The sequence below is a fragment of the Mus musculus genome, chromosome 18, assembly GCF_000001635.26.
Source record: "Mus musculus strain C57BL/6J chromosome 18, GRCm38.p6 C57BL/6J".
Taxonomy (NCBI): domain Eukaryota; kingdom Metazoa; phylum Chordata; class Mammalia; order Rodentia; family Muridae; genus Mus; species Mus musculus.
Window position 1 is genome coordinate 12,711,146 of NC_000084.6, and position 22,032 is coordinate 12,733,177.

The 22,032-nt window shown below is 49.7% G+C and overlaps 1 protein-coding gene and 1 non-coding gene across 6 annotated transcripts in view; both read left to right on the plus strand.

The window, feature by feature from the left end:
• The window catches only part of Ttc39c (tetratricopeptide repeat domain 39C), a 156,302-nt gene that overhangs the window by 128,043 nt on the left and 6,227 nt on the right, over positions 1-22,032 (plus strand). For all 5 annotated transcript variants that reach the window (XM_030250614.1, XM_030250613.1, XM_030250616.1 and 2 more), the window contains exons 7-11: positions 8,805-8,898; positions 13,794-13,901; positions 17,475-17,584; positions 18,849-18,972; positions 21,813-21,910. In XM_030250614.1, coding sequence (XP_030106474.1) covers positions 8,805-8,898; positions 13,794-13,901; positions 17,475-17,584; positions 18,849-18,972; positions 21,813-21,910 — 534 coding nt within the window. The remainder of the gene's footprint in view (positions 1-8,804; positions 8,899-13,793; positions 13,902-17,474; positions 17,585-18,848; positions 18,973-21,812; positions 21,911-22,032) is intronic.
• Mir1948 (microRNA 1948) lies at positions 3,666-3,750 on the plus strand. The gene has a single exon (NR_035471.1). It is a non-coding gene; the product is annotated as a microRNA 1948 (primary transcript).

Below are 22,032 nucleotides of genomic sequence, written 5' to 3' on the forward strand. Positions count from 1 at the left end.
AAAAACAGCCCTGTCCGCGCAAGAACAAGATGAATGTGTGACAGGGCAAGCCTCCTGGAGGCTACAGTACTTTCCTAATGACCCCACTCTGACCCTTAGAGTCTGTTCTTAATATGTCTGTCTGTGTGACTTACATGTAACATGTAAAGTTTAAACCGCATCATAAAAAACAAGATTTTGGGCCAGAAATAAGCTAAGAGACCTCGCTGCTCAGAGGTCTAGATTGGTCCCCAGAAGCCATGTTGGTGGCTGTAGCTCCAGCATTTGCAAATCTGCTGCCTTCCTCCGGTTTCTGCCCACACTTGCACGTATGCACCAACCATACATAGGCACACATATATATGTATACCAAGAAACTAAAGTCAGAGCCAGTTATGGTGGTTGGCCTCACTGTGTAGGCCAAACTGGCCTCGAACTCAGATGTCCATCTGACTGTCTCCCAAAAGCTGGAGTCAAGGTAGCCACCACCACACCCAGCTTACTACAGTATTTTTAAGTCTATTCTGTAAACCAGTAGGGCTTATTCACAAAAGCTCCTCATAGCTCAGCCTCGAGAGGTTACCCCCTGGTGTTTCCTGTATTAAAGAAATAATTCTAAAGGCATTTTCAATGCAAGGCTACCTAATGTGGACTTTTTCAAAGGTAAAGAGAGTATTAACAAATTGAAAATAAAAAATCCCTTTCCCTTTTTGGTGAAAATGACATAGATACAAGCCATTTCTGTCGGCACATCCTGGTAATGCCAACCATCATCAAAGTCCAGACCAAGGCAGGCACGAGCCCTAACTGATATGCTCATAGCCTGTGAAGAGTCTTCTCAAAGAGAGTCATTGTCCAGTGGCTTGGTTGTCTCAGTGGAAGAGCCAAGAGAGAACAACGGGAGGTTTGGAGAACTTGAATTTGAAGAACTAGATTGATGGTTGTCTTAGTCAGGGTTTCTATTCCTGCACAAACATCATGACCAAGAAGCAAGTTGGGGAGGAAAGGGTTTATTCGGCTTACACTTCCATACTGCTGTTCATCACCAAGGAAGTCAGGACTGGAACTCAAGCAGGTCAGGAAGCAGGAGCTGATGCAGAGGCCATGGAGGGATGTTCTTTACTGGCTTGCCTCCCCTGGCTTGCTCAGCCTGCTCTCTTATAGAACCAAGACTACCAGCCCAGAGATGGTCCCACCCACAAGGGGCCTTTCCCCCTTGATCACTAATTGAGAAAATGCCTTACAGTTGGATCTCATGGAGGCATTTCCTCAACTGAAGCTCCTTTCTCTGTGATAACTCCAGCTGTGTCAAGTTGACACAAAACTGGCCAGTACAATTGACCCCTTGTCAACTTGACACACAAAAACATCACTAGTAAGCCTCAACCCTTACAATCTTATTCATCCCCATTCTAAATAACTTTAAAAGTCCCACAGTCTTTACATATTCTTAAAATTTCAATCTCTTTAAAATATCCATCTCTTTTAAAATCCAAAGTCTTTTTACAATTAAAACTCTCTTAACTGTGGGCTACACTAAAAAAGTTTCTTCCTTCAAGAGGGAAAATATCAGGGCACAGTCACAATCAAAAGCAAAAGTCAATCTCCAACCGTCCAATGTCTGGGATCCAACTCATGATCTTCTGGGCTCCTCCAAGGGCTTGGGTCACTTCTCCAGCCAGGCCCTTTGTAGCACATGCATCATCCTCTAGGCTCCAGATGCCTGTACTCCACTGCTGCTGCTGCTCTTGGTGATCATCTCATGGTACTGGCATCTCCAAAACACTGCATGACCCCTTCAGTCCTGGGCCTTCAATTGCAACTGAGGCTGCACCTTCACCAGTGGCCTTCCATGGCCTCTCACAGTGCCAAGCCTCAGCTGCTTTGCGTGACCCCTTCATGCCTTCAAAACCAGTACCACCTGGGTGACCCTTACATATTACCAAGTCCTGCTGCAGCAAGAGTACAACCTTGGCCATCTCTGGAACACAGCCTCTTTGTGCTTTCAGAAAACACTTCCCAGAAGATGTCACCTCAATGATGCTGGTCTCTTCTTAATCACCGCTAATTTCTTAGCTCCAGCTAACCAGCATCAATAGTACCAGTAATACAAAGTTTTTGCTTTGGTAGTTCTGGTATCTTGTTAATCACAGCTGATTCTTCAGCCCCAGCTAACCAGAACTACAGAATCTTCACATTCAAAACAGCAATGGCCCTGAAAAGAGTCTTTAATTTTCCCTCTGAAATTTCACAAACCAGACCTCCATCTTCTGCACTGTTCTCAACATTATCTTCCAAGCTCCTACACAACATCCGACAGAGCTCTTAACAACGGATGGATCTTTAAGCCCAAAGTTCCAAAGTCCTTCCACAGTCCTCCCCAAAACATGGTCAGGTTGTCACAGGAATACCCCACTCCTGGTACCAATTTGTCTTAGTCAGGGTTTCTATTCCTGCACAAACATCATGACCAAGAAGCAAGTTGGGGAGGAAAGGGTTTATTCAGCTTACACTTCCATACTGCTGTTCATCACCAAGGAAGTCAGGACTGGAACTCAAGCAGGTCAGGAAGCAGGAGCTGATGCAGAGGCCATGGAGGGATGTTCTTTACTGGCTTGCCTCCCCTGGCTTGCTCAGCCTGCTCTCTTATAGAACCAAGACTACCAGCCCAGAGATGGTCCCACCCACAAGGGGCCTTTCCCCCTTGATCACTAATTGAGAAAATGCCTTACAGTTGGATCTCATGGAGGCATTTCCTCAACTGAAGCTCCTTTCTCTGTGATAACTCCAGCTGTGTCAAGTTGACACAAAACTGGCCAGTACAATGGTCGATCCCCTGCCTGCTGTATTCAAAACTCTCCCTCCCACTTCTCCCGGAGCATAACAGTGGCAGGTGTAAGCTAAAGCTCTTGGAGTCCAGAGCACTTTGCGGACCTGCTGAGAAATGCCCAGGGACACAGTGCCAGGAAGAAGGCAGAGGCTGGAATAACCGGAAGAGTGTGTTCGCAGGCACTCAGAGCACAGTGACTGCCCAGCACAGTGCTGCTTGGTAATGGCTCTGCCCTGCACAGTGCTGCTTGGTAATGGCTCTGCCCTGCACAGTGCTGCTTGGTAATGGCCCTGCCCCACTTACTGTTTATGGCTGCCTTGGAGAACAGGTTTAGCAGTCAGTGCTTTCATTTGTTTCCTTCTCCTTGTTGGTTTGTTTTTCTGTCTATTAGTGAAGGCCGCCGATATTTGTTTCAGGGTTGTTGTTGTTGTAATAAGATATGGATCCAGGCTGGCCTGGAACTAGCGGTATAACTGATTGACCTTGAGCTTCGGGGATTCTCCTGTCTCTCCCTTCTGAGTGCAAGCATTGTAGATGTGCACTACCAAAGCTGCCTTATGGCGTTCTGGGGGGTGGGACCCTGGCCTTCATGCATGGCAAGCAGACACCACCAATTAGGATAATGGCCTTCAAACAGTTTTGCCTCACAATTTGTTAGTGTATAATTTGCCTGACAAAAGCCAGTATTGAGCTGGAGAGATGGTTTAGTGGTTAAAAGGGCTTACTGTTCTTGCAGAGGTCCTGGGTTTCGTTCCTAGCACCCACATGGTGGCTCATAACGGTGTATAACTCAGGATTCCGAGGATCTGACATCTTTTCAGCCTGTGGGGCCACTGCACAGACACATTTAGGCAGAATTCTCACCTTACTATATGAGTATTCTGCCTAAATGTGGTGTACGGATACATTTAGGCAGAGCACTCGTACAGTAAGGTGAGAATCAGGAAATCTGTAATAAAAACAGGGGGTTCTGATCTTACTCAGAGCACTGTGGCTCCCACGTTAGCCTTCTCTGTGTGTATTCTTCAGGCCCAATTATGAATGCTACAGTTTATTTTAAAATTCAGCTGTGAGTCTTGTCTCCAGTTGAGAATAATTTTCCATCCTCTGTGCCATGGTAGGTGTTTTAATTCACCATAAAACCCACCATAGATTATTTTCTTGTTTTAAATTATTTTGGTGAAAAAGAGGGGTAATATATTTCTGCTATTTAGCAAATCCCTCAAGGAATGATTAAGGTTGAACTTGGGCTAATTTAGAGGTCGCACTGGCTCTTGGGGCCATACCTTTAAGCATACACACCCCGTAGGATCTTCAAGTGGTTTCTCGCATGAGAAGGAGAGATCACATTCTTCACACAGGTAACTTTTACAGGTGAGTGGCCTTTGTTTCCCCAGTGTGTATGACAGTCTGCAGGCCAGATATCTCAAAGCCCTTTCACTGAGTGTGGAGATCCAGGTTGACATGGCAGTAGTCATTTTGTTCTTAGCTGTTGTCTTGTGCACTGGGTAATACAGGCAGGCATTCTAAACCCCATAGGAGAAATAACCAGAGCATTACCTAACGGGTTCTTGTTGTGCTACAAGTTGGTTTTGTTTTTTGTTTTGTTTTGTTTTGTTTTGTTTTGTTTTGTTTAAGGCTGTGTCTATTCAGGTTGACAGCAGGTCACCCTTGTCTAGCTTAGCTCATGAAACCATTCTCCTGCCTCCTTGGCTGCCAGCTCTTGCCCCAAGGACTGGAAAGCCACCTTCTCCATAGTGCTGAATTTATTCACCTGTCTTCAGTTTGAAGCATCTTCTACATTGTATGCTCCCCTCCACACTGCGCTAACTGAAACAAGGCATCTACAGGGTCTCTCTCCCTCTGAGGTTCTAGAAACAATCGGTTCCTTGACTCTGCTGCATGCAGTGGTTAACAGCATTCCTGGGCTTGTGGTCACATAGTTCTGATTTTTGCCTGTGGCCACCCCTCCTAAAGGTGCAGGCGATAATCTCCCTGCTCTTGGGCTTAACCTGTGTCACTGTCACTCAAGAAAGCTCACTTTGCAGTTAATCAGATCGGAAATTAAATACTGGTTACTTGACTAAGTTGTTTGAAAATACACCGATGTGTGCCCATCTCGGAGAGGCTTGGGGAACATCAAGAGCTACAGTGTGGTGCCAGTGCTATTTCTTGGCTTCCATCTTCCTTTCTTGATGTCAGAGTCTTATTTCAGTCATGCTATCAAGGTCTAGACCCAATTGCTGCCTGGGTGCCTTTCTGTCCTCTGGAGGCACTGAACATGCAGCTGGAGACAGCTTAGTTGCAGTGGCCCACTCAGAAATATCCTGTGTGTGAATGCTGAGTCCACAATGCTGTGGTTCCTGTGCAAAAGAAATATGCTGTAGGGAGTGAGGAGGGGACGCTGGGGAAGAACTGTTGATCCCAAGGGAATAGCTGGGTACAGGCATAATAAGCGTGTGAGGGTCTGCACTCACTTGCACTCTCACCTGCACACTCACTTGCACTCTCACCTTCACACTCACTTGCACACTCACTTGCACTCTCACCTTCACACTCACTTGCACACTCACTTGCACTCTCACCTTCGCACTCACTTGCACTCTCACCTGCACACTCACCTGCACACTCACCTGCACACTCACCTGCACACTCACCTGCACACATGCCTCATGAAAGTTTTTGTCACAGAGTTGGTGTCTTACGTGTGGTATGATTCCCCCATGGGAGCTTTGTCACATTGTCTTAAGGTCCCCATCCGCACAGGGTACATAATTTAAGCACAAGAGGAATGCCTAAGTGAAAAGTCTCTTTGTGGCTTCCTCCCAGTGTTCACTGAGGGGTTGAAGGACACAGCTTGAGTCCTTCTGACAACAAAATGGTGTGTCACGTGAGGGCAGTTATCTGTCAGGTGAATATTTGTGAACGAACCATTGAGCCCACAGACTTCCTGAGTCACAGGCTGTCCTGCAGATCACCCCTGGCTCATCCTAGCCTCAGTGACCCCTAGGGCTTCTGGGCTTCTGCAGACCTCTTCTAGGACCCTCCCCATCGTCCCTGCCTAGCTGCCATGTAGGGAATAGAGTTGGGAGGCAGGAGACACAGCAAACAGCAGGCACAGAAGAGAAGGGCTGGATAAGAAGGCACAGCCTTGCCACTGTAGGGGGGAGGGGGTAGTGGATGGGGTGCCTTAGTCCCGCAGAGCAAGGAAGGACTGTGCAGGGGTGCCACCCACAGAGCAGGCTGTGTGCTCTCCCCGGTACTGAAAGGCTCTTGATGCCTATTTAATGAGTCTGGACCTTTTCTGACTCTTTGATGCTTTTTGAAAGTTCTTATCAAGTTCTTATAGCCTGAAGTTAGCAAACATAGAAAGAAATTTTTAATGGAAAGAAAAATCAGATGTCCAGTGGTTCCCTCTATACCTGGGCATATGTTCCAAGACCCTCTGTGACCACTGACACCAGAGAAAGCTGAATGCTAGATCTACATTTTTCCTCTGCATACTTACTCAGGCCATAATTTAATGTACACATTAGGCAAAGAACAAAAGTAAACCAGAAAAGAGTCAGCCATGCTCTGTTGTGAAAATGGCAGTAATGTGGCACTGCTGAACCCAAATAGCTCTATTCGTCCCAGCGGTGGCTGCAGTACTCCTTGCACTAACATTCTGGGTTCTCGAATGAAAGACACACACACACACTTTATATTTTAATATGCCTTAAACAGCTCAATGGCTGGGCCACTTCAGACCTCCACATGGCTGCCATACTCCCCCCGCCCCTCATATTCCTGAGTTATTTCTTACTAAAAGCTATATTCCATCTTGGCTGTCCCGGACCCAGACCTGCAGCTCCCTTGGTCTGAGTTCCCCAGCACCTACATGACGACTGTGTTCTCTGCCCAGCACACCTCAGGCAAGGCCTCTGCTCCTTTCCCCAGCATGGCGGCTCTCCTTTTCCTGCTCTTTCTCAGTCCCTTGTCCAGGAGTCCTAAAGTCCCACCTCTGTCTCCCTGCCCAGCCCTTGGCCACTGGCAACTTTATTTACCAATCAAAACCAACCAGCATCTTCCATGAGAATGTGCAGATTCTCATGCAATTTTGGGGACCAGATTAACATAATACATGCAGCATTAGACCAAACCCACAACAATGCGGTCTCTTGTACCTCTCAAAGTATCTTCCTATACTGTATTCTGGTTTTAGACAGCAGTTGACCACAGGCCACTGGGACCACAGAAAGTGGAACAGCAGATTTGGGGAGGGGAGTGATAGGTTATCTCTCGAGCTGCTCCTGGGTAGGCAAGTTCACTGGCCCCAAGGAAGGAAGCCAGGAGCAAGTTGTCATGAGGGTAAGGGTAGAAAGAGAGAAAGGGCAGGAGAGCTGAGAAGAGAAGGAAGAAGAGAGAGGGAGGGAGGGAGGGAGGGAGGGAGGGAGGGAGGGAGGGAGGGAGGGAGGGAGGGGAGAAAGAGAGAGAGAGAGAGAGAGAGAGAAAGAGAAAGAGAAAGAGAGAGAGAATATGAATTTGAGCAAGCACGAACAAGTGTCTGGATTATGTAGGGAAGAACCTCTGGGGCAAGGGCAGCCCAGCCTCTGGACTGGAAAATTCAAGGTTGGGAGCAGGGTGTGGCAGTTAAGGACTGCGGCTGATGAGAGAACTGGTGGCCAGATCTTCTTTGATATATAAAATATTCACTTCCATCCCTTGTCCTGGGTCCAGAATAAAGCAGGGAGAGCTCTACACGCAGAAATGAGTAAAACTGGCATCTGGGGGTGGTAGGTTCTGCACCGTAGCGGGCAGATGTGCGCATTGCAGATGGAGTCTGGAGCCTCAGAGAGTTCTGAGTGTTGAGATGAGACCAAATGACCAGAAGCAAATGAATGCCAGTGTTCAGTTAAAATCCAGCCATCCATTGTCCAGTTGAACAGAGGGACCAGATAGGGCAAGGCTTACTGGTAGTGGCTTTGATGGTTATTCTTTTTGACCACAACTAAATATTCACCAGAAGACAGAATATGGTCCTGTGCCTATTGAATGTGCTTGGTTACAAAGAGCTAGATTGGTGGACAGTTATAATACAGCGAAGTCTATATAGATGCATGTAGAGAGACTAGTATGGGGAAAGATGGGGTGAGCTGGGCCCTTATTGGAAACGTCACTGTCTAAGCCGGGCTTTGAGATGTATACCTGCAGTCTCAGCTACTTGGGAAGGACAGCTGGAGTCAGGATCATGGGATTGAAGCCAATATGGACCACACAGTGGGACTGCCTTAGTTAGGTTTTCTATTGCTGTGAAGAGACACCATGACTGTGGCTACTCTTATAAAATAAAACATTTGATTGGGGCTGGCTTACAGTTGAGAGTCCTTTGTCATCATGGCAGGAAGCATGATGGAATGCAGGCAGACATGGTGCTGGACCCACAGGCAGCAGGCAGAGACAGCCACTGGGCCTGGCTTGAGCTTCTGAAACCTCAAAGCCCACCCCCTAGCGTCACACTTTCTCCAACAAGGCCACACCTCCAATAATGCCACTCTCTGTGAGTCTAAGGGGGTCATTTTCATTCAAACCACCACAGGGACCCTGTATCACAAAACAAAAAAAAAGAAAGAAAAGAAAGAGAGACTGATGGGCTGCCTGGAGGACTAAGGCACTTGCACCCAAGCCTGCAAACCTGAGTTCAATCCCTAGGGACCTCATGGTGGGAGGTGAAAAGCAACTTCCAAGATTGTCCTGACCTCCACAAGTGTGCTGGCTGTGTCATGTATGTGCACACACATAAAATAAGTAGAAACCAGTTTTTAAAAAGGAGTTAATGTGCTAAGGTTAATCTCGCATCAAGCAAAGTGGCATGTTTTGTTAGCAGCCCTTGAACACCTTTCCTGTATGGCTTGCTGGGTCTGTTGAAAATCAGGGCTCAGGAAAAAGCTGGTTGTGATTTATGATGCTGATGCCAGGTCATAGCCAGTCACCCTGCTTTTCTTTTTCTCTTTAGTGTCAAATCAACAGTGCCTTGACTTCCTTCCACACTGCTCTGGAGCTGGCTGTGGACCAGAGGGAGATCCAGCACGTCTGTCTGTATGAAATTGGTAACTATGAGAATCGCGCATGTCTGTCTGTGTGAAATCAGTAACTATAGGAATCTAGCCTGTCTGTCTGTGTGAAGTCGGTAACCAGGAAAATTGAGCATGTCTGTCTGTGTGAAGTCGGTAACCAGGAGAGTCCAGCATGTCTGTCTGTGTGAAGTCGGTAACTAGGAGAGTCCAGCATGTCTGTCTGTGTGAAATCTGTAACTATAGGAATCCAGCCTGTCTGTCTGTGTGAAGTCGGTAACCAGGAAAATTGAGCATGTCTGTCTGTGTGAAGTCAGTAACTAGGAGAACCCAGCATGTCTGTCTGTGTGAAGTCGGTAACTAGGAGAACCCAGCATGTCTGTCTGTGTGAAGTCGGTAACTAGGAGAACCCAGCATGTCTGTCTGTGTGAAGTCAGTAACTAGGAGAACCCAGCATGTCTGTCTGTGTGAAGTCGGTAACTAGGAGAGTCCAGCATGTCTGTCTGTGTGAAGTCGGTAACTAGGAGAACCCAGCATGTCTGTCTGGGTGAAGTCGGTAACTAGAAGAGTCCAGCCTGTCTGTCTGTGGGAAATCTGTAACCAGGAGAACCCAGCATGTCTGTCTGGGTGAAGTCAGTAACTAGGAGAGTCCAGCATGTCTGTCTGGGTGAAGTCAGTAATCTGCCGTCTCTTGTGCTTAAGCGGGTGTTGTAGAAAATTTTAATTCTGACCCAGAGTTTCTACCCTGCTTTTGACCCTTTGGTTCCTAGATACACAGCCTGTATATTTACAGTAAGCCTTAAACAGCACAAGAGCTGGGCAGCAGCTTCCCATCCATGGTGTTAGAATCTACTTTCCTATCGATAACCCTGAGTTAACTTACTACTTGCTGTGTTTCATCTGGGCAGCTCCTAACTCCAGTTGGCCACCTAACCCATGGCAGCTTCTCCTTCCTCCTCCTGCACTTTCTTCTCCTCATGGTCCTCCTTCAACCCCAAACCTGTGAAACCTAAACCCCATCTGTCTCTTCTGCCTGGCTATTGGCTGTTGGCATCTTTATTTCCCAATCAGAAGTAACTTGGGGGCAGGGTCACTTAGCTATGTGCAAGGAGTCTTCAGGGCCCGATATTAGCATTAGAATACAAGCACCTCTGGCAGTCTGTTACCAGGGGGCATCTTCTCTGCTGCCCTCCTTGTCCTCTGGGAAGACACTGCTCTGTATACTGAGGATCCAGTCACTCTAGCACATGCACTAAGGCTTGTCTCTCGGGACTCGCTTTTCCTCGCTACCAATTTTGATTTGGGGACAACAGACAGTATGGGGTGGATTACTCTAGTACATGTTAAAATTCAAGGCTCAAGGCTCTCGAAAAGTAGTGCCTAGGAGGAAGCTGGAGCCTAGGTCTTCCAGTCTGTTTCCAGACCTTCTGAGCCACTGATGGCCAGTGGAGGGACTGTGTGTTCTACTTAGACTTTTTTTCTTTTTTGTCAACTTGCCCCAAGCCACCACCGTGATCTGGGAAGAAGGGACATAAATAGATGCCTTCATCCGATTGGCTGTGGGCAAGTCTGTGGTGGCATTTTCTTGGTTAATGATTGATGTAGGTAGGTCTGGCCCATTGTAGGCAAGCCAATAAGAGTGTTCCTCCATGGCCTCTATTCCAGTTCCTGTCTACAGGTTCCTGCCCTGGTTATCCTCAGTGGTGGACTATGATGGGGATCTATAAACCAAATAAATACTTTCCTCCCCAAGTTTTGAGATCGTACATGTAGACCACACCTAAAAATACACAACATCAACACACAGACCCTGAAGAACAGGCCCCAGCCTTCCAGCCATTCCTATTACAGCACAGTTAGAGACTGTGGGTTTGGGGTTTCAAAAGCTCACCTGTGTGTAAAAACAGGGAGAGACTTGGTACTTAAGAATGGTGCCCAGACAGAACTTAGCATATCTGTTCTTCCAGGAAGACCAGGGTACACCATCCCTAAGTCACGTGCTTTTCTGGTAACATAATCCTCATATAATTTTAACCAAGTTGTTTTGGTCATTGTTGTGTCCCAGGAACAGAAGGCAAACTAAGGCACAGTGCCAGCAGGTCACATCTAGGTGGGACCAGGTCGTTGGCAAGTAGAAGGTCCTTCTTGGTCAGCTTTGTGTCTTACAGGGACATGGACACAGGAGAGTGTCTGCCTAAGATCCCCTCCGTCTCCCAGGTTGTTATGAGAGCTTCTCTGGCTGCCTGCCTATGCTCTGCTCTGACCCTGGCACTTGAGAGATTTCAGAATCCTTTATGTAACCACCCCTCCATTTGCTGGGAAGAGCAAATACAACTTTGGGCTTGGAATATAAACAGAATGCTGGACTTTGGCCCAGTGTGTCGGAGATGAGAAATGAAGAGTAGACAAAGGAGAAAGGATGATGGGTTGGTGGGACCCAGTGAGAGTTGTGTTCACAGCACTCCACAGGTGACAGGGAAGAGAAGCAGAGGACACCTGTCACCTGTCAGACAGTCCCTCGCTCCCTATCACTCGCCTCACCTCCTGCAGACACACATGTTTAAGGAAAGCACAAGGGAAAAGATGGGGAATCACCCAGCAAGCGATGGCCGCTGTGTGTGATACCTGTTACGGCTCAGTGAGAGGATAGTGTATAACTGAACAGAGAAATGTGTTTCTGTATATATTCTAAATGCTGCTGGGGGGGGGGGGCGGAGCTGTGTGGTGGCTGTGCTGTTGAGCAAGGTTTCAAAGGACTGGAATTTCAGAGCCTAGGTTGGACAGTGTTTTCTACTCTGCCACTTCAAGGTGAGTGGACAGAACAAACTAGGAGCCCATAGGCCTAGGATTCAATGATTGAAGAAAGCACACAGAGTCAGGAGTTAAGTGTGTCCATGATTGAGGAGGCAGACTCTCGGGTAAGGCGACCTGGCCACTGCCTTGATTAGCAGTTACCATCTGCTTCTGTTTTCAAATGAATTCAAGTCTTGCACTGATGTCTCTTACACAGTTAGTATGTTACCCCACAGTCTCAGCCTAAAATGTGTCAAGGCTGTGTCTTGTAGAATCAGACTGTCTCTTTCCTGAGGGCATACCCCCACCTCTACTAGTTCAGGTGACAAGTCTGAGGTGACACAACTTCTTAGTGACATGCCTGACAATGTTCTTTTGTCCATGTGGTGGGGTGGTGTTTGTTATCCGTCTGTCTGTTCTGGTTTCTGACCCTGCAATCTGCCTCAGCCTCAAAGGTCCTGCGATTCCAAGCCTGGCTCATAAGTCTCCTTTTATAGAGGCAGTATTCTATGGAAGAAAGAGTGATGGACCCCCACCACAGTTGCTCCTGCTGTGGACGTGAGGAAGTCCTCACCCTGTTGATTTCCCCTTTCTAGCACTAGGGTATGGGGAGGCTAGGTGTGAGGACCAGCAAGTGCTCCAGCACGGGCTGCCATGCGTGCACACACTGGGGCTCAAGTGACTAGGAACAAGCCTCTGCAGCCTACAGAATACAGGCGGGTTGGGGTGGAGGGATGGGTCTGTCTGTCCTCTCACACCATACAGAGCACATGATGATGGTTTCTCACTCCTGTGAGTGCTGTTCAGAGGCAGGTGCAAGTGTCTAGTCAGACCAAGTCGTGTCTACACTGCCCTCCTGCCCCTGCTGTCCCTGCTGTCCCTCCTGCCCCTGCTGTCCCTCCTGCCCCTGCTGCCCCTCCTGCCCCTCCTGCCCCTGCTGCCCCTCCTGCCCCTGCTGTCCCTGCTGTCCCTCCTGCCCCTGCTGTCCCTCCTGCCCCTGCTGCCCCTCCTGCCCCTCCTGCCCCTGCTGCCCCTCCTGCCCCTGCTGTCCCTGCTGTCCCTCCTGCCCCTGCTGTCCCTGCTGCCCCTGCTGCCCCTGCTGTCCCTCCTGCCCCTGTTGCCCCTGCTGCCCCTGCTGCCCCTGCTGCCCTCCTGCCCCTGCTGTCCCTCCTGCCCCTCCTGCCCCTGCTGTCCCTCCTGCCCCTGTTGCCCCTGCTGCCCCTGCTGTCCCTGCTGTCCCTCCTGCCCCTGTTGCCCCTGCTGCCCCTGCTGTCCCTGCTGTCCCTCCTGCCCCTGCTGTCCCTGCTGCCCTTGCCGTCCCTCCTGCCCCTGTTGCCCCTCCTGTTCCTCCTGTCCCTCCTGCCCCTGCTGTCCCTCCTGCCCCTCCTGCCCCTCCTGTCCCTCCTGCCCCTCCTGTCCCTCCTCCCCCTGCTGCCCCTCCTGTCCCTGCTTTCCCTTCTGTCCTTGCTGCCCCTCCTGCCTCTCCTGCCCCTGCTGTCCCTCCTGTCCCTCCTGTCCCTCCTGCCCCTCCTGCCCCTGCTGTCTCTCCTGCCCCTGCTGTCCCTCCTGCCCCTCCTGTCCCTCCTGTCCCTCCTGCCCCTGCTGCCCCTCCTGTCCCTCCTGCCCCTCCTGTCTCTGCTGTCTCTCCTGTCCCTGCTATCTCTCCTGCCCCTCCTGTCTCTGCTTCACCTATACTGCTCTTACAGGGTCAGGAAGTGAATTGGTTGTCTCTCTAGAAATCACATCTTCCTTTCATTGTTCTCCATGGGTTGTCTTTGAGTCAACACTGAAAGTATTTACAGGGAACAGTAATTCCTTCAAAAGTGCTTACCGCCTCAGAGCTGGTATACTGAACTCAGTACCTTAGGGCAGATGTACTGAGCTCACTACCTTATAGCTGGTGTACTGAGCTTCGTACAGTACACCTGCTCAGTACAGGGCAGCCTTACTGAGCTCACCACCTTAGGGCAAGTGTACTGAGCTCACTACCTTAGGGCAAGTGTACTAATCTCAGTACCTTAGGGCAGGCTTTCTGAGCTCTCTGCCCTACTGTGTTGGGCGTGCCCTGTGCTTTGGCTTTAGAGCGGTGTAGCAAGCTCGCAGTCCCGGGTAGCACACTGAATGTGCTCCTTTTGTAGGCTGGTGCAGCATGATTGAACTCAACTTCAAGGATGCATTTGATTCCTTCGAGAGGCTGAAGAACGAGTCCCGGTGGTCCCAGTGCTACTACGCATATCTGACTGCAGGTGAGTGACTGTCCTGAGTGTGGCCAGTCAGCCCCACATCCTGGCAGGTGAGTGACTGTCCTGAGTGTGGCCAGTCAGTCCACATCCTGGCAGGTGAGTGACTGTCCTGAGTGTGGCCAGTCAGCCCCACATCCTGGCAAGTGAGTGACTGTCCTGTGTGTGGCCAGTCAGTCCACATCCCAGCAGGTGGGGACAGACGAGGAGGAGGCAGAGACCCCACTTTTGAGTTCCTCCCCTCCTCAGTGTTGGATGCAGCTCATCAGGTGAGCAGAGTAGGTTCTTCCCCTGCTTAGAGAATTTAAAGGGGAGACCTTGGGGAGACCCTGTCTAGCCACCATAGGATGCCTGGGAAATCTGGATCCTTCCTGGGGTTCTTCCTGTCATCAGTAAAAGGACTGAAGGATAGAGTCAGATGAAAAGAGATCCCAAGGGTAGATAGCTGCAGTTCTGCTAGCTGCTCAGGAAGAGGGTGGAGGAGGGAAGAGAAAGGCCATGCTGCTTGAGAGCTGTTGACACAAAGAGGGAGGGGCTCAGGCCACTTGCAGGAAGGGGAGCTTCAGAGTACAATTAGGAGGCCAGCGGTGCCAGAGTTTAAAAAGCCTCTCTCCAGCATCTGACAGAGACTGGCCCAGAAGGAGAAGTCAGTGCCTTTTTGAGTTGAGACCCTGCTGAGCCTTACCTCTTGGTGGCTAGTAGGGACTAGACAAGTGGGATTCTGGGAAAGAAAAGTACATTATCTCAAGGTGCTCTCGCCTTCCTAGGGGTGGTCCCTCAGCCAGGCCTTAACCTTTACCACTGGGGTAACTCGTAAGTGGGCATGTCTCCACCTACAGGCGAGTCCTGTTCTTTGCTATAACCAAGTAAATGAGGCAGAAATGCCCAGAGGCCCAGCTGGATGCCATGACCAGCCACCACACACTCCATCTAGTCTGGGCCTGTTTGGTCCTTAGGGATGCTTCCTCGTGAGGCTGTATTCACTCCCAGCAGTCCCTACACCACTCCCTCTCTTTCTTTCTCTTTGTGGTGTTTTTAACAATTTTCTTTTTGATTGATTTACTTTACATGGGTGAATGCTGTTTCTATGCATACCAGAAGAAGGAATCATATTCTATTACAAGTGGTTGTGAGCCATCTGTGGTTGCTGGGAATTGAAATTGGGACCTGTGGAAGAGCATTAGCCAATACTCTTAACCTCTGAGGCAACATTCCAGGCCTCTGGTGTTCTTATTTATTAGAGTTTTTAAGTGTTCTCCAGAACTGGCCGTGTCGTTTTCATGATGTGAAAGTCTTTAGTTTCTGCTGTGTTCAGAGAGTTAGCAGGATTTGCTACAATCCCATTTTGCCAAGTCATCTGAGAGCTCACCTTACCAGAGCTCCGGGTACCCCTGTGCTGCACAGCGAAACCATGTTGGGGGTGCAAGGGTCGGGTGGGGAGTAGGGATGGCTGCTTTTGCTTTTAAAAGCTCTTAGATGACATAGCTTATGTTGGGCTGCCACCTGGTGGACAAAGGTGTTATTTGTCTCTGTGAGCCAAAAAATGTCTCCGAGGTTTTGAGGACATTTATAGATTATAATTATAGATTATAATTACAATTATAGATTATAGAGGTGCAGAACTGAAGAGACGGGAAGGTGGAGTTGTGGTCTCCTGCCTTCAAGCGACCTGTAAAGTTTTGCTCTGTGTAAGCAATGTCAAAAATGGTTCTCTTACCTAAACCTCAAGAGAAACATGAGCACTTACTTGTCCTAGTGCTGGGAATCAAAGCCAGGAGCTCACTGTGTCTTCCCCTGAACTACATTCAGGGACCACTGAGCACTGCAGATGTTCTCATGCACACCCATTTCTTCCTTTGAACGTTTGGCTTCAGTGGGACATGGTCTCCATTCAGTTCCATTCCCTTAATTCATCTAAGACAGGATCCGCATCAGCCAGGCTGTGTCCTGGGCATCTGAAATCACACTGGAGAGCAGTTAGTGTGCATGCCTCGTGTCTGTGTGCTTATACAATCTCTGCAGGGCGTCCCTTTCTCATGCGGTGCTTATTATTTCTGATATGTGGGTTGGTATGTTATGTCTCACACTTAGACAGTTAGCCAGCATCTTGGATAAAAATAAGAGCGTCTTTCTGGTAGGTATTGGCATGCCCAACACTTAGAGAAGTAAGTGGTCCCCAACTGCATAGCCTGGAGGGATGGCTATAAGGAAGCTAGTGGCTGGGAGGAGTTGCCGGTTCTTGCAGGCAGTGTGGGCAGCTGTTCTCTAGTGTCATTTTTCTTGGGAATACAAAAAATGAGCATGTGAGATTGCTGGTTGGCCAAACACTTGCTTCCCAGGTATTTGGAAATGTCTGAGCACACTAGGTGTAATTGTGTAGGGTCCTCATTTCTGTGTCTACAGGGCCGTTGGAGGGGCCGGTTGCAAGCACATGAGGAAAGGAGTGCTTGGTGAGGGAGGTGCCTTGCAGGGTTGTGTTTGAGTTAGCCGTGAAGGAAACTGAACTGACAGAACGGGACAGGTGTCCAGCACCTTGCCTCTGGTTCCCCTCTACCGTTCTCTCGAGATGGAACACACAACACCGACCCTGCTCTTCTCAGCAGTTCTCACTGTACCGCGCTGCCTGGCTGCCACCACCACTCATCCCACAGCTTCCAGATGGTTCCCCATCGGAAGTCTAAACACTAACACTGCCTCCTCCTCCACCCCTGCACGCATTCTGCTCCCAAGTTCAACTGCCCTGCAGCTCATATGAGCCCAAAGACTGGTCCATACTGTGGCCTGTCCCAGCATCGTCTTCATTCCTCAGGCTGAGTCAACTCCACGCCTTCCGTGCATGGCCTGTGCCTGAGCTCGTGTCCCCGCTCATCCGCCAGTGGACGTTTAGATGGGTTTGAGAAGACTGAACACACAGAAACCCGGGCCCTTGCTTTTGGCTTCCTGAGAATATCTGAAAACAGAATCGCTGGATCTTAGCCTCTGATTGCAGTGTTTCAGAAATGTTGAAATTATATGAGGATTATGTCACCAGAAAAGCACGTGACTTAGGGATGGTGTACCCTGGTCTTCCTGGAAGAACAGTATGCTGAGTTCTGTCTGGGCACCATTCTTAAGTACCAAGTCTCCCTGTTTTCACACACGGGTGAGCTTTTGAAACCCCAAACCCACAGTCTCTAACTGTGCTGTAATAGGAATGGCTGGAAGGCTGGGGCCTGTTCTTCAGGGTCTGTGTGTTGATGCTGTGTATTTTTAGGTGTGGTTCTCATCAGCTTGTCTTGGTCACTGTTCTGTTGCTGTGAAGAGACACCATGATCATAGCAACTCTTCTAAAAGAAAGCATTAAACTAAGGGGCTCGCCTACGGCTTCAGAGGCCCTTGTGGTGGGAAGCCTGGCAGCAGCAGGCATGCATGTACCGAGAAGTAGCTGAGAGCTGTACATTGTACCCAGGGGCAGCAGGCGGCGGGGCTGGGCGGGGAGAGCTGTGAGAGGAGAGGGTGGGCCACAGGCTTGGGTCAGCTGGATGGTGCCATCTTTTGGACATAACTTGTTTGTAGAAATGCAATTCTGATGTCTTGCAGTTTGTCAGGGAGCCACTGGTGATGTGGATGGGGCACAACTTGTTCTTAAAGAAGTCCAGAAGCTGTTCAAAAGGAAAAACAACCAGATTGAACAGTTTTCTGTGAAGAAGGTATGTATGTCAGAGCTTATCAGCCATGCGCAAGGCATCTGATGGCCGGGCAGAACTAGCACCAACCACCCCCCCCCCCAATCTCAGTGTCTCCCCTGTGGCCTTGCACCTGGCTACAGCAGGGTTGATTTTGGTTTGGAATGAGTTATCCTGGACCCTGACAGCTAATGAGCCTGCCTGGAAGGAGGAAGTGCACTTCTGTCTGAAGTGCAGGTCACTTTAGAAGAAGTTGGCAGGAGCCCTGAGAGGCAGATGGCCTTGCTTCCCATGATGATGACAATGTCACATTCTGATGTAATAAAGACCAAACGTGGTGTTGCGTGTATCAGTGGAAATCTCAGGACTATGGGGGCGGGGATACCAGTTTTGTTGCCTATGTCTGACACTAAGATACAGCCAAGTGACCCTGAGTGACCTCAGGTGACACTGAGTGACCTGAGTGATGGTCTCCCTTCTCATAGCTTTGTTTTTCCTTCATTTTTCTTTTGTTTTATAAATTTTCTTTTACTTTAAAAGGTTTTAAAAGTTCAATTAGCTTTTATTAGATTAAATTTATTCCAACATAAACTAGATGATAGAGGCTGCAGGAACAGGGTTCTCAGCACCCCTGTCAACCTGGCACAACGGCCTATAGCTCCTGCTCCAGAGAGTACAGTGTCATCCTCTGGCTGCAACAGGAACCTTCAAGTCTACCCAAGTGGATACATGCTCATTCTCCCCGTTCCCCCACCCCTTACACACACACACACACACACACACACACACACACACACACAGGTAAAATAAATCTTTAACATAAATAGATTACAAAGCTGGGATTATGACTTGATACTGGGACATTTGCCCAGCGTATGAAAGGCCCTGAGTTTGGTTCTCCTGTACCAAAAGATGAGTAAATGCATAAGTAAGATTATATTGTACTATAGAGTGCATCTGGGAGCCCCAGGGCTCAGGACATGATGGAGATGTGTGCTCTGAGTCAGCGGCCAGCTTGCGGAGCTTCATGGGTTCGAGCCAAGAGTGCATCGTTTTCAGCTGCACATTCTCAGAACCCAGGCACCCAAGACTTGGCTGAATAACGAATATGAGCTACAACCATAAATATACTTAAAAAATAAAGTTGCAGGCCGTTTGTAGTGTGGAGAAGCTTTGTAAGGGAGGGCTGTTCACATTGACCTTGCACTGTGACTTGTCCCCAAAGTGCAGCTTGTCATCCGGGTTTGCTTTGAAGATCAGGGCCTAATATTCTGGGAATCCCTTGCAGGCTGAGCGATTTCGGAAGCAAACCCCAACCAGAGCGCTGTGTGTGCTGGCCTCCATTGAAGTGCTCTACTTGTGGAAAGCCCTTCCAAACTGCTCCTTCCCCAACCTGCAGAGGATGAGTCAAGGTAAGCACGCACATGCTGTCACACAGCCCGCCAGGGCGGCTGCCCCCAGTCCCGCATGCCAGCTGCCTCCGAGAACACACACCTCTCATGCTGTGGTAGACTGCGTGCCATCAGCGACGAGTCGGGTGCATTGGCATAGGCTTCGAGACCGGGCTGAGCTACACGAGACCCACCGACTTGCTAGACCTGGCACCATTTTCCTGCTTTTGTCTTTTGAGAGGGGTCTCGTGTAGCTCAGCCTGTTCTTGTGAGCAGTCAGGAGTATTTCCATGCCTGTCTATAGTGAGGAAGCAGGCTCCTCAGAAGTGACGTGTCCCCTGACCCTAGGAGCACCATGGGTCTGAGAAGCAGATGGCACTGAGAATCTTCCATGCAGCCATGTCTGTCTGGGAGTTTGCAAAGGCTTACATTACACAGTTGCCAGTACAACAACAAGAGAAAAGCTGGGCATGAACCCATAACCCAACTCCTAAGACCACAGAATTAAGGCCAGCTCTCGCTATACAGAGAGACCCTGGAGAGGTTTACAGTAGGCAAGCCCCAGAAATCGATGGTAACTACTGCAGCAAGTTCTTGAGATTTCACGCAGCCACACCTCCACACCTGACCAAATATGAGATAAGACTTTATTGTAAGTGTTCTCTCTCTCTCTCTCTCTCTCTCTCTCTCCCTCCCTCCCTCCCTCCCTCCCTCTTTCACTCTCTCATGTTTGTACACATGTGTGCATATGTGCTTAGAGGCTAGGAGATGCCCTTGGCTGTTACGCCTGTCTTCATCCCTAGGTGCTGGGGTTTCCAGCACCTGCCACCATGTCTTGCCTCTTTAATGTGGGTTCTGGGGGTCAAACAATGGGCTCTTGCCCTTTAACTAAATGACCTCTCTTCCCAAGTCAACTTTTGTTTATTTCTTTAAAACAAACCAACAATCACCTCTACTCTGAATGCTCAGATGTGGTGTTTGAAGTCTTCCTCAGTGACTGGTGCAGCACAGTATGTAGCCACAACCAGAGTGTCTGCTGCAAGGCTTTGGAGCTGGTATAATGTAGGCTTTTATATTAATAGAATCTTTGAGAAGAATTGGTCACAAAGTCTAAAACACTGCTGTATACACACACGCGTGCATGAGCGTGCACACACCCCCACTCTGACCCCCTCACACATCCCGTAACACTATGATGCAGTTGTTGGCACAGCTGAAGTATACGGCGCAGGTACCAAAGCCTCAGTGCAGGGAGTGTGGGGCGCGGGGCGCAGGGTGCGGGGTGTGGGGCGTGGGCTCTCGCTGCACATCCTGGTGTTTGACCAAGTGTCTAATGGCACAGGCTCTCACATAGTACCTTACAGAGGAGTTCCTTCACAGCCCTAAGCATCCCTCCCCACCTCCCTCGTCCTTCTCTCTTGAACTCTGGTAACTACTGACACTTCCCTGTCTGCACGAGGTGGGAAGTCTGTGCTCTGTCAGATTAGCTTCCTTCTCTAGTGCAAGATGGAGCCTGGGGTTCTTTAAGGGTTGACAGTTTTGCTGAGGAGACAACTCAGTCGCAGGAGTGTTCCCTGTGCAGGCATGAGGGTGGGCATTCACTTCATTAGTGGTGCTTGCTCGCTCTCTGCAGTGCTGGGGACTCTGAGACCCTGTCTTAGAAAACAAGGAGAGCAGTGACTGCAGAGTGATGCTGAAGATTCATCTCTGGCCTCCACACACGTGCATCCTCACACACATGCTCCCATACACACGTGCACCCGCACACACGTACACCCGCACACACGTGCTCCCATACACACGTGCATCTGGACACACATGCACCCGCACACACATGCATCTGGACACACGTGCTCCCGCACACACATGCTCCCATACACACGTGCATCTGGACACAGGTGCTCCTGCACACATGTGCTCCCGGACACACGTGCTCCCATACACACTTGCATCTGGACACACATGCACCCGCACACACGTGCATCTGGACACACGTGCTCCCACACACACGTGCTCCTGCACACATGTGCTCCTGTACACACGTGCTCCCGCACACATGTACACCCGCACACACGTGCACCTGCACACACGTGCTCCCATACACACATGCATCTGGACACAGGTGCTCCTGCACACATGTGCTCCCGGACACACGTGCTCCCATACACACTTGCATCTGGACACACATGCACCCGCACACACGTGCATCTGGACACACGTGCTCCCGCACACACGTGCTCCTGCACACATGTGCTCCTGTACACACGTGCTCCCGCACACATGTACACCCGCACACACGTGCACCCGCACACACGTGCTCCCATACACACGTGCATCTGGACACACGTGCTCCCGCACACACATGCTCCCGCACACATGTGCTCCCGTACACACGTACTCCCATACACACATGCATCTGGACACACATGCACCCACACACACGTGCTCCTGCACACATGTGCTCCTGTACACACGTGCTCCCGCACACATGTACACCCGCACACACATGCTCCCATACACACGTGCATCTGGACACACATGCACCCACACGCACGTGCTCCCGCACACACGTGCTCCCATACACACGTGCTCCCGCACACACGTGCTCCCGCACACACGTGCTCCCATACACACGTGCATCTGGACACAAGTGCTCCCGCGCACACACACACAGAAACACACAGAGAAAGGTTGGTACGTTTTGCCTTTCTTTGATTAAGGAGAGTCACTAGCAGCTGAGCAAGGTCAGCTTTGGATTTGGGGGACAGAAGTATGAACTGAACAGAGATACTGCTGCTGACCTTGGTGACACTGGGTTCTAAGTGGGTGTCGTCTTTCCTTTCACACCCCTTCTCTTCAAGCTTGCCATGAAGTGGACGATTCATCTGTCGTTGGATTAAAGCATTTGCTCCTTGGTGCCATACACAAATGTCTAGGAAACTCACAAGATGCTCTTCAGGTAAGCTCGCTGCCATGGCTCTATGGTAAGAGCAACTGGCTCCTGGCACCTGAGCTTGTGGACGAGGAGAAGAGGGAGGAGCAGTAGGAGGAGAAGCCCCTCCCTGTGAGGACTCCGTGCAT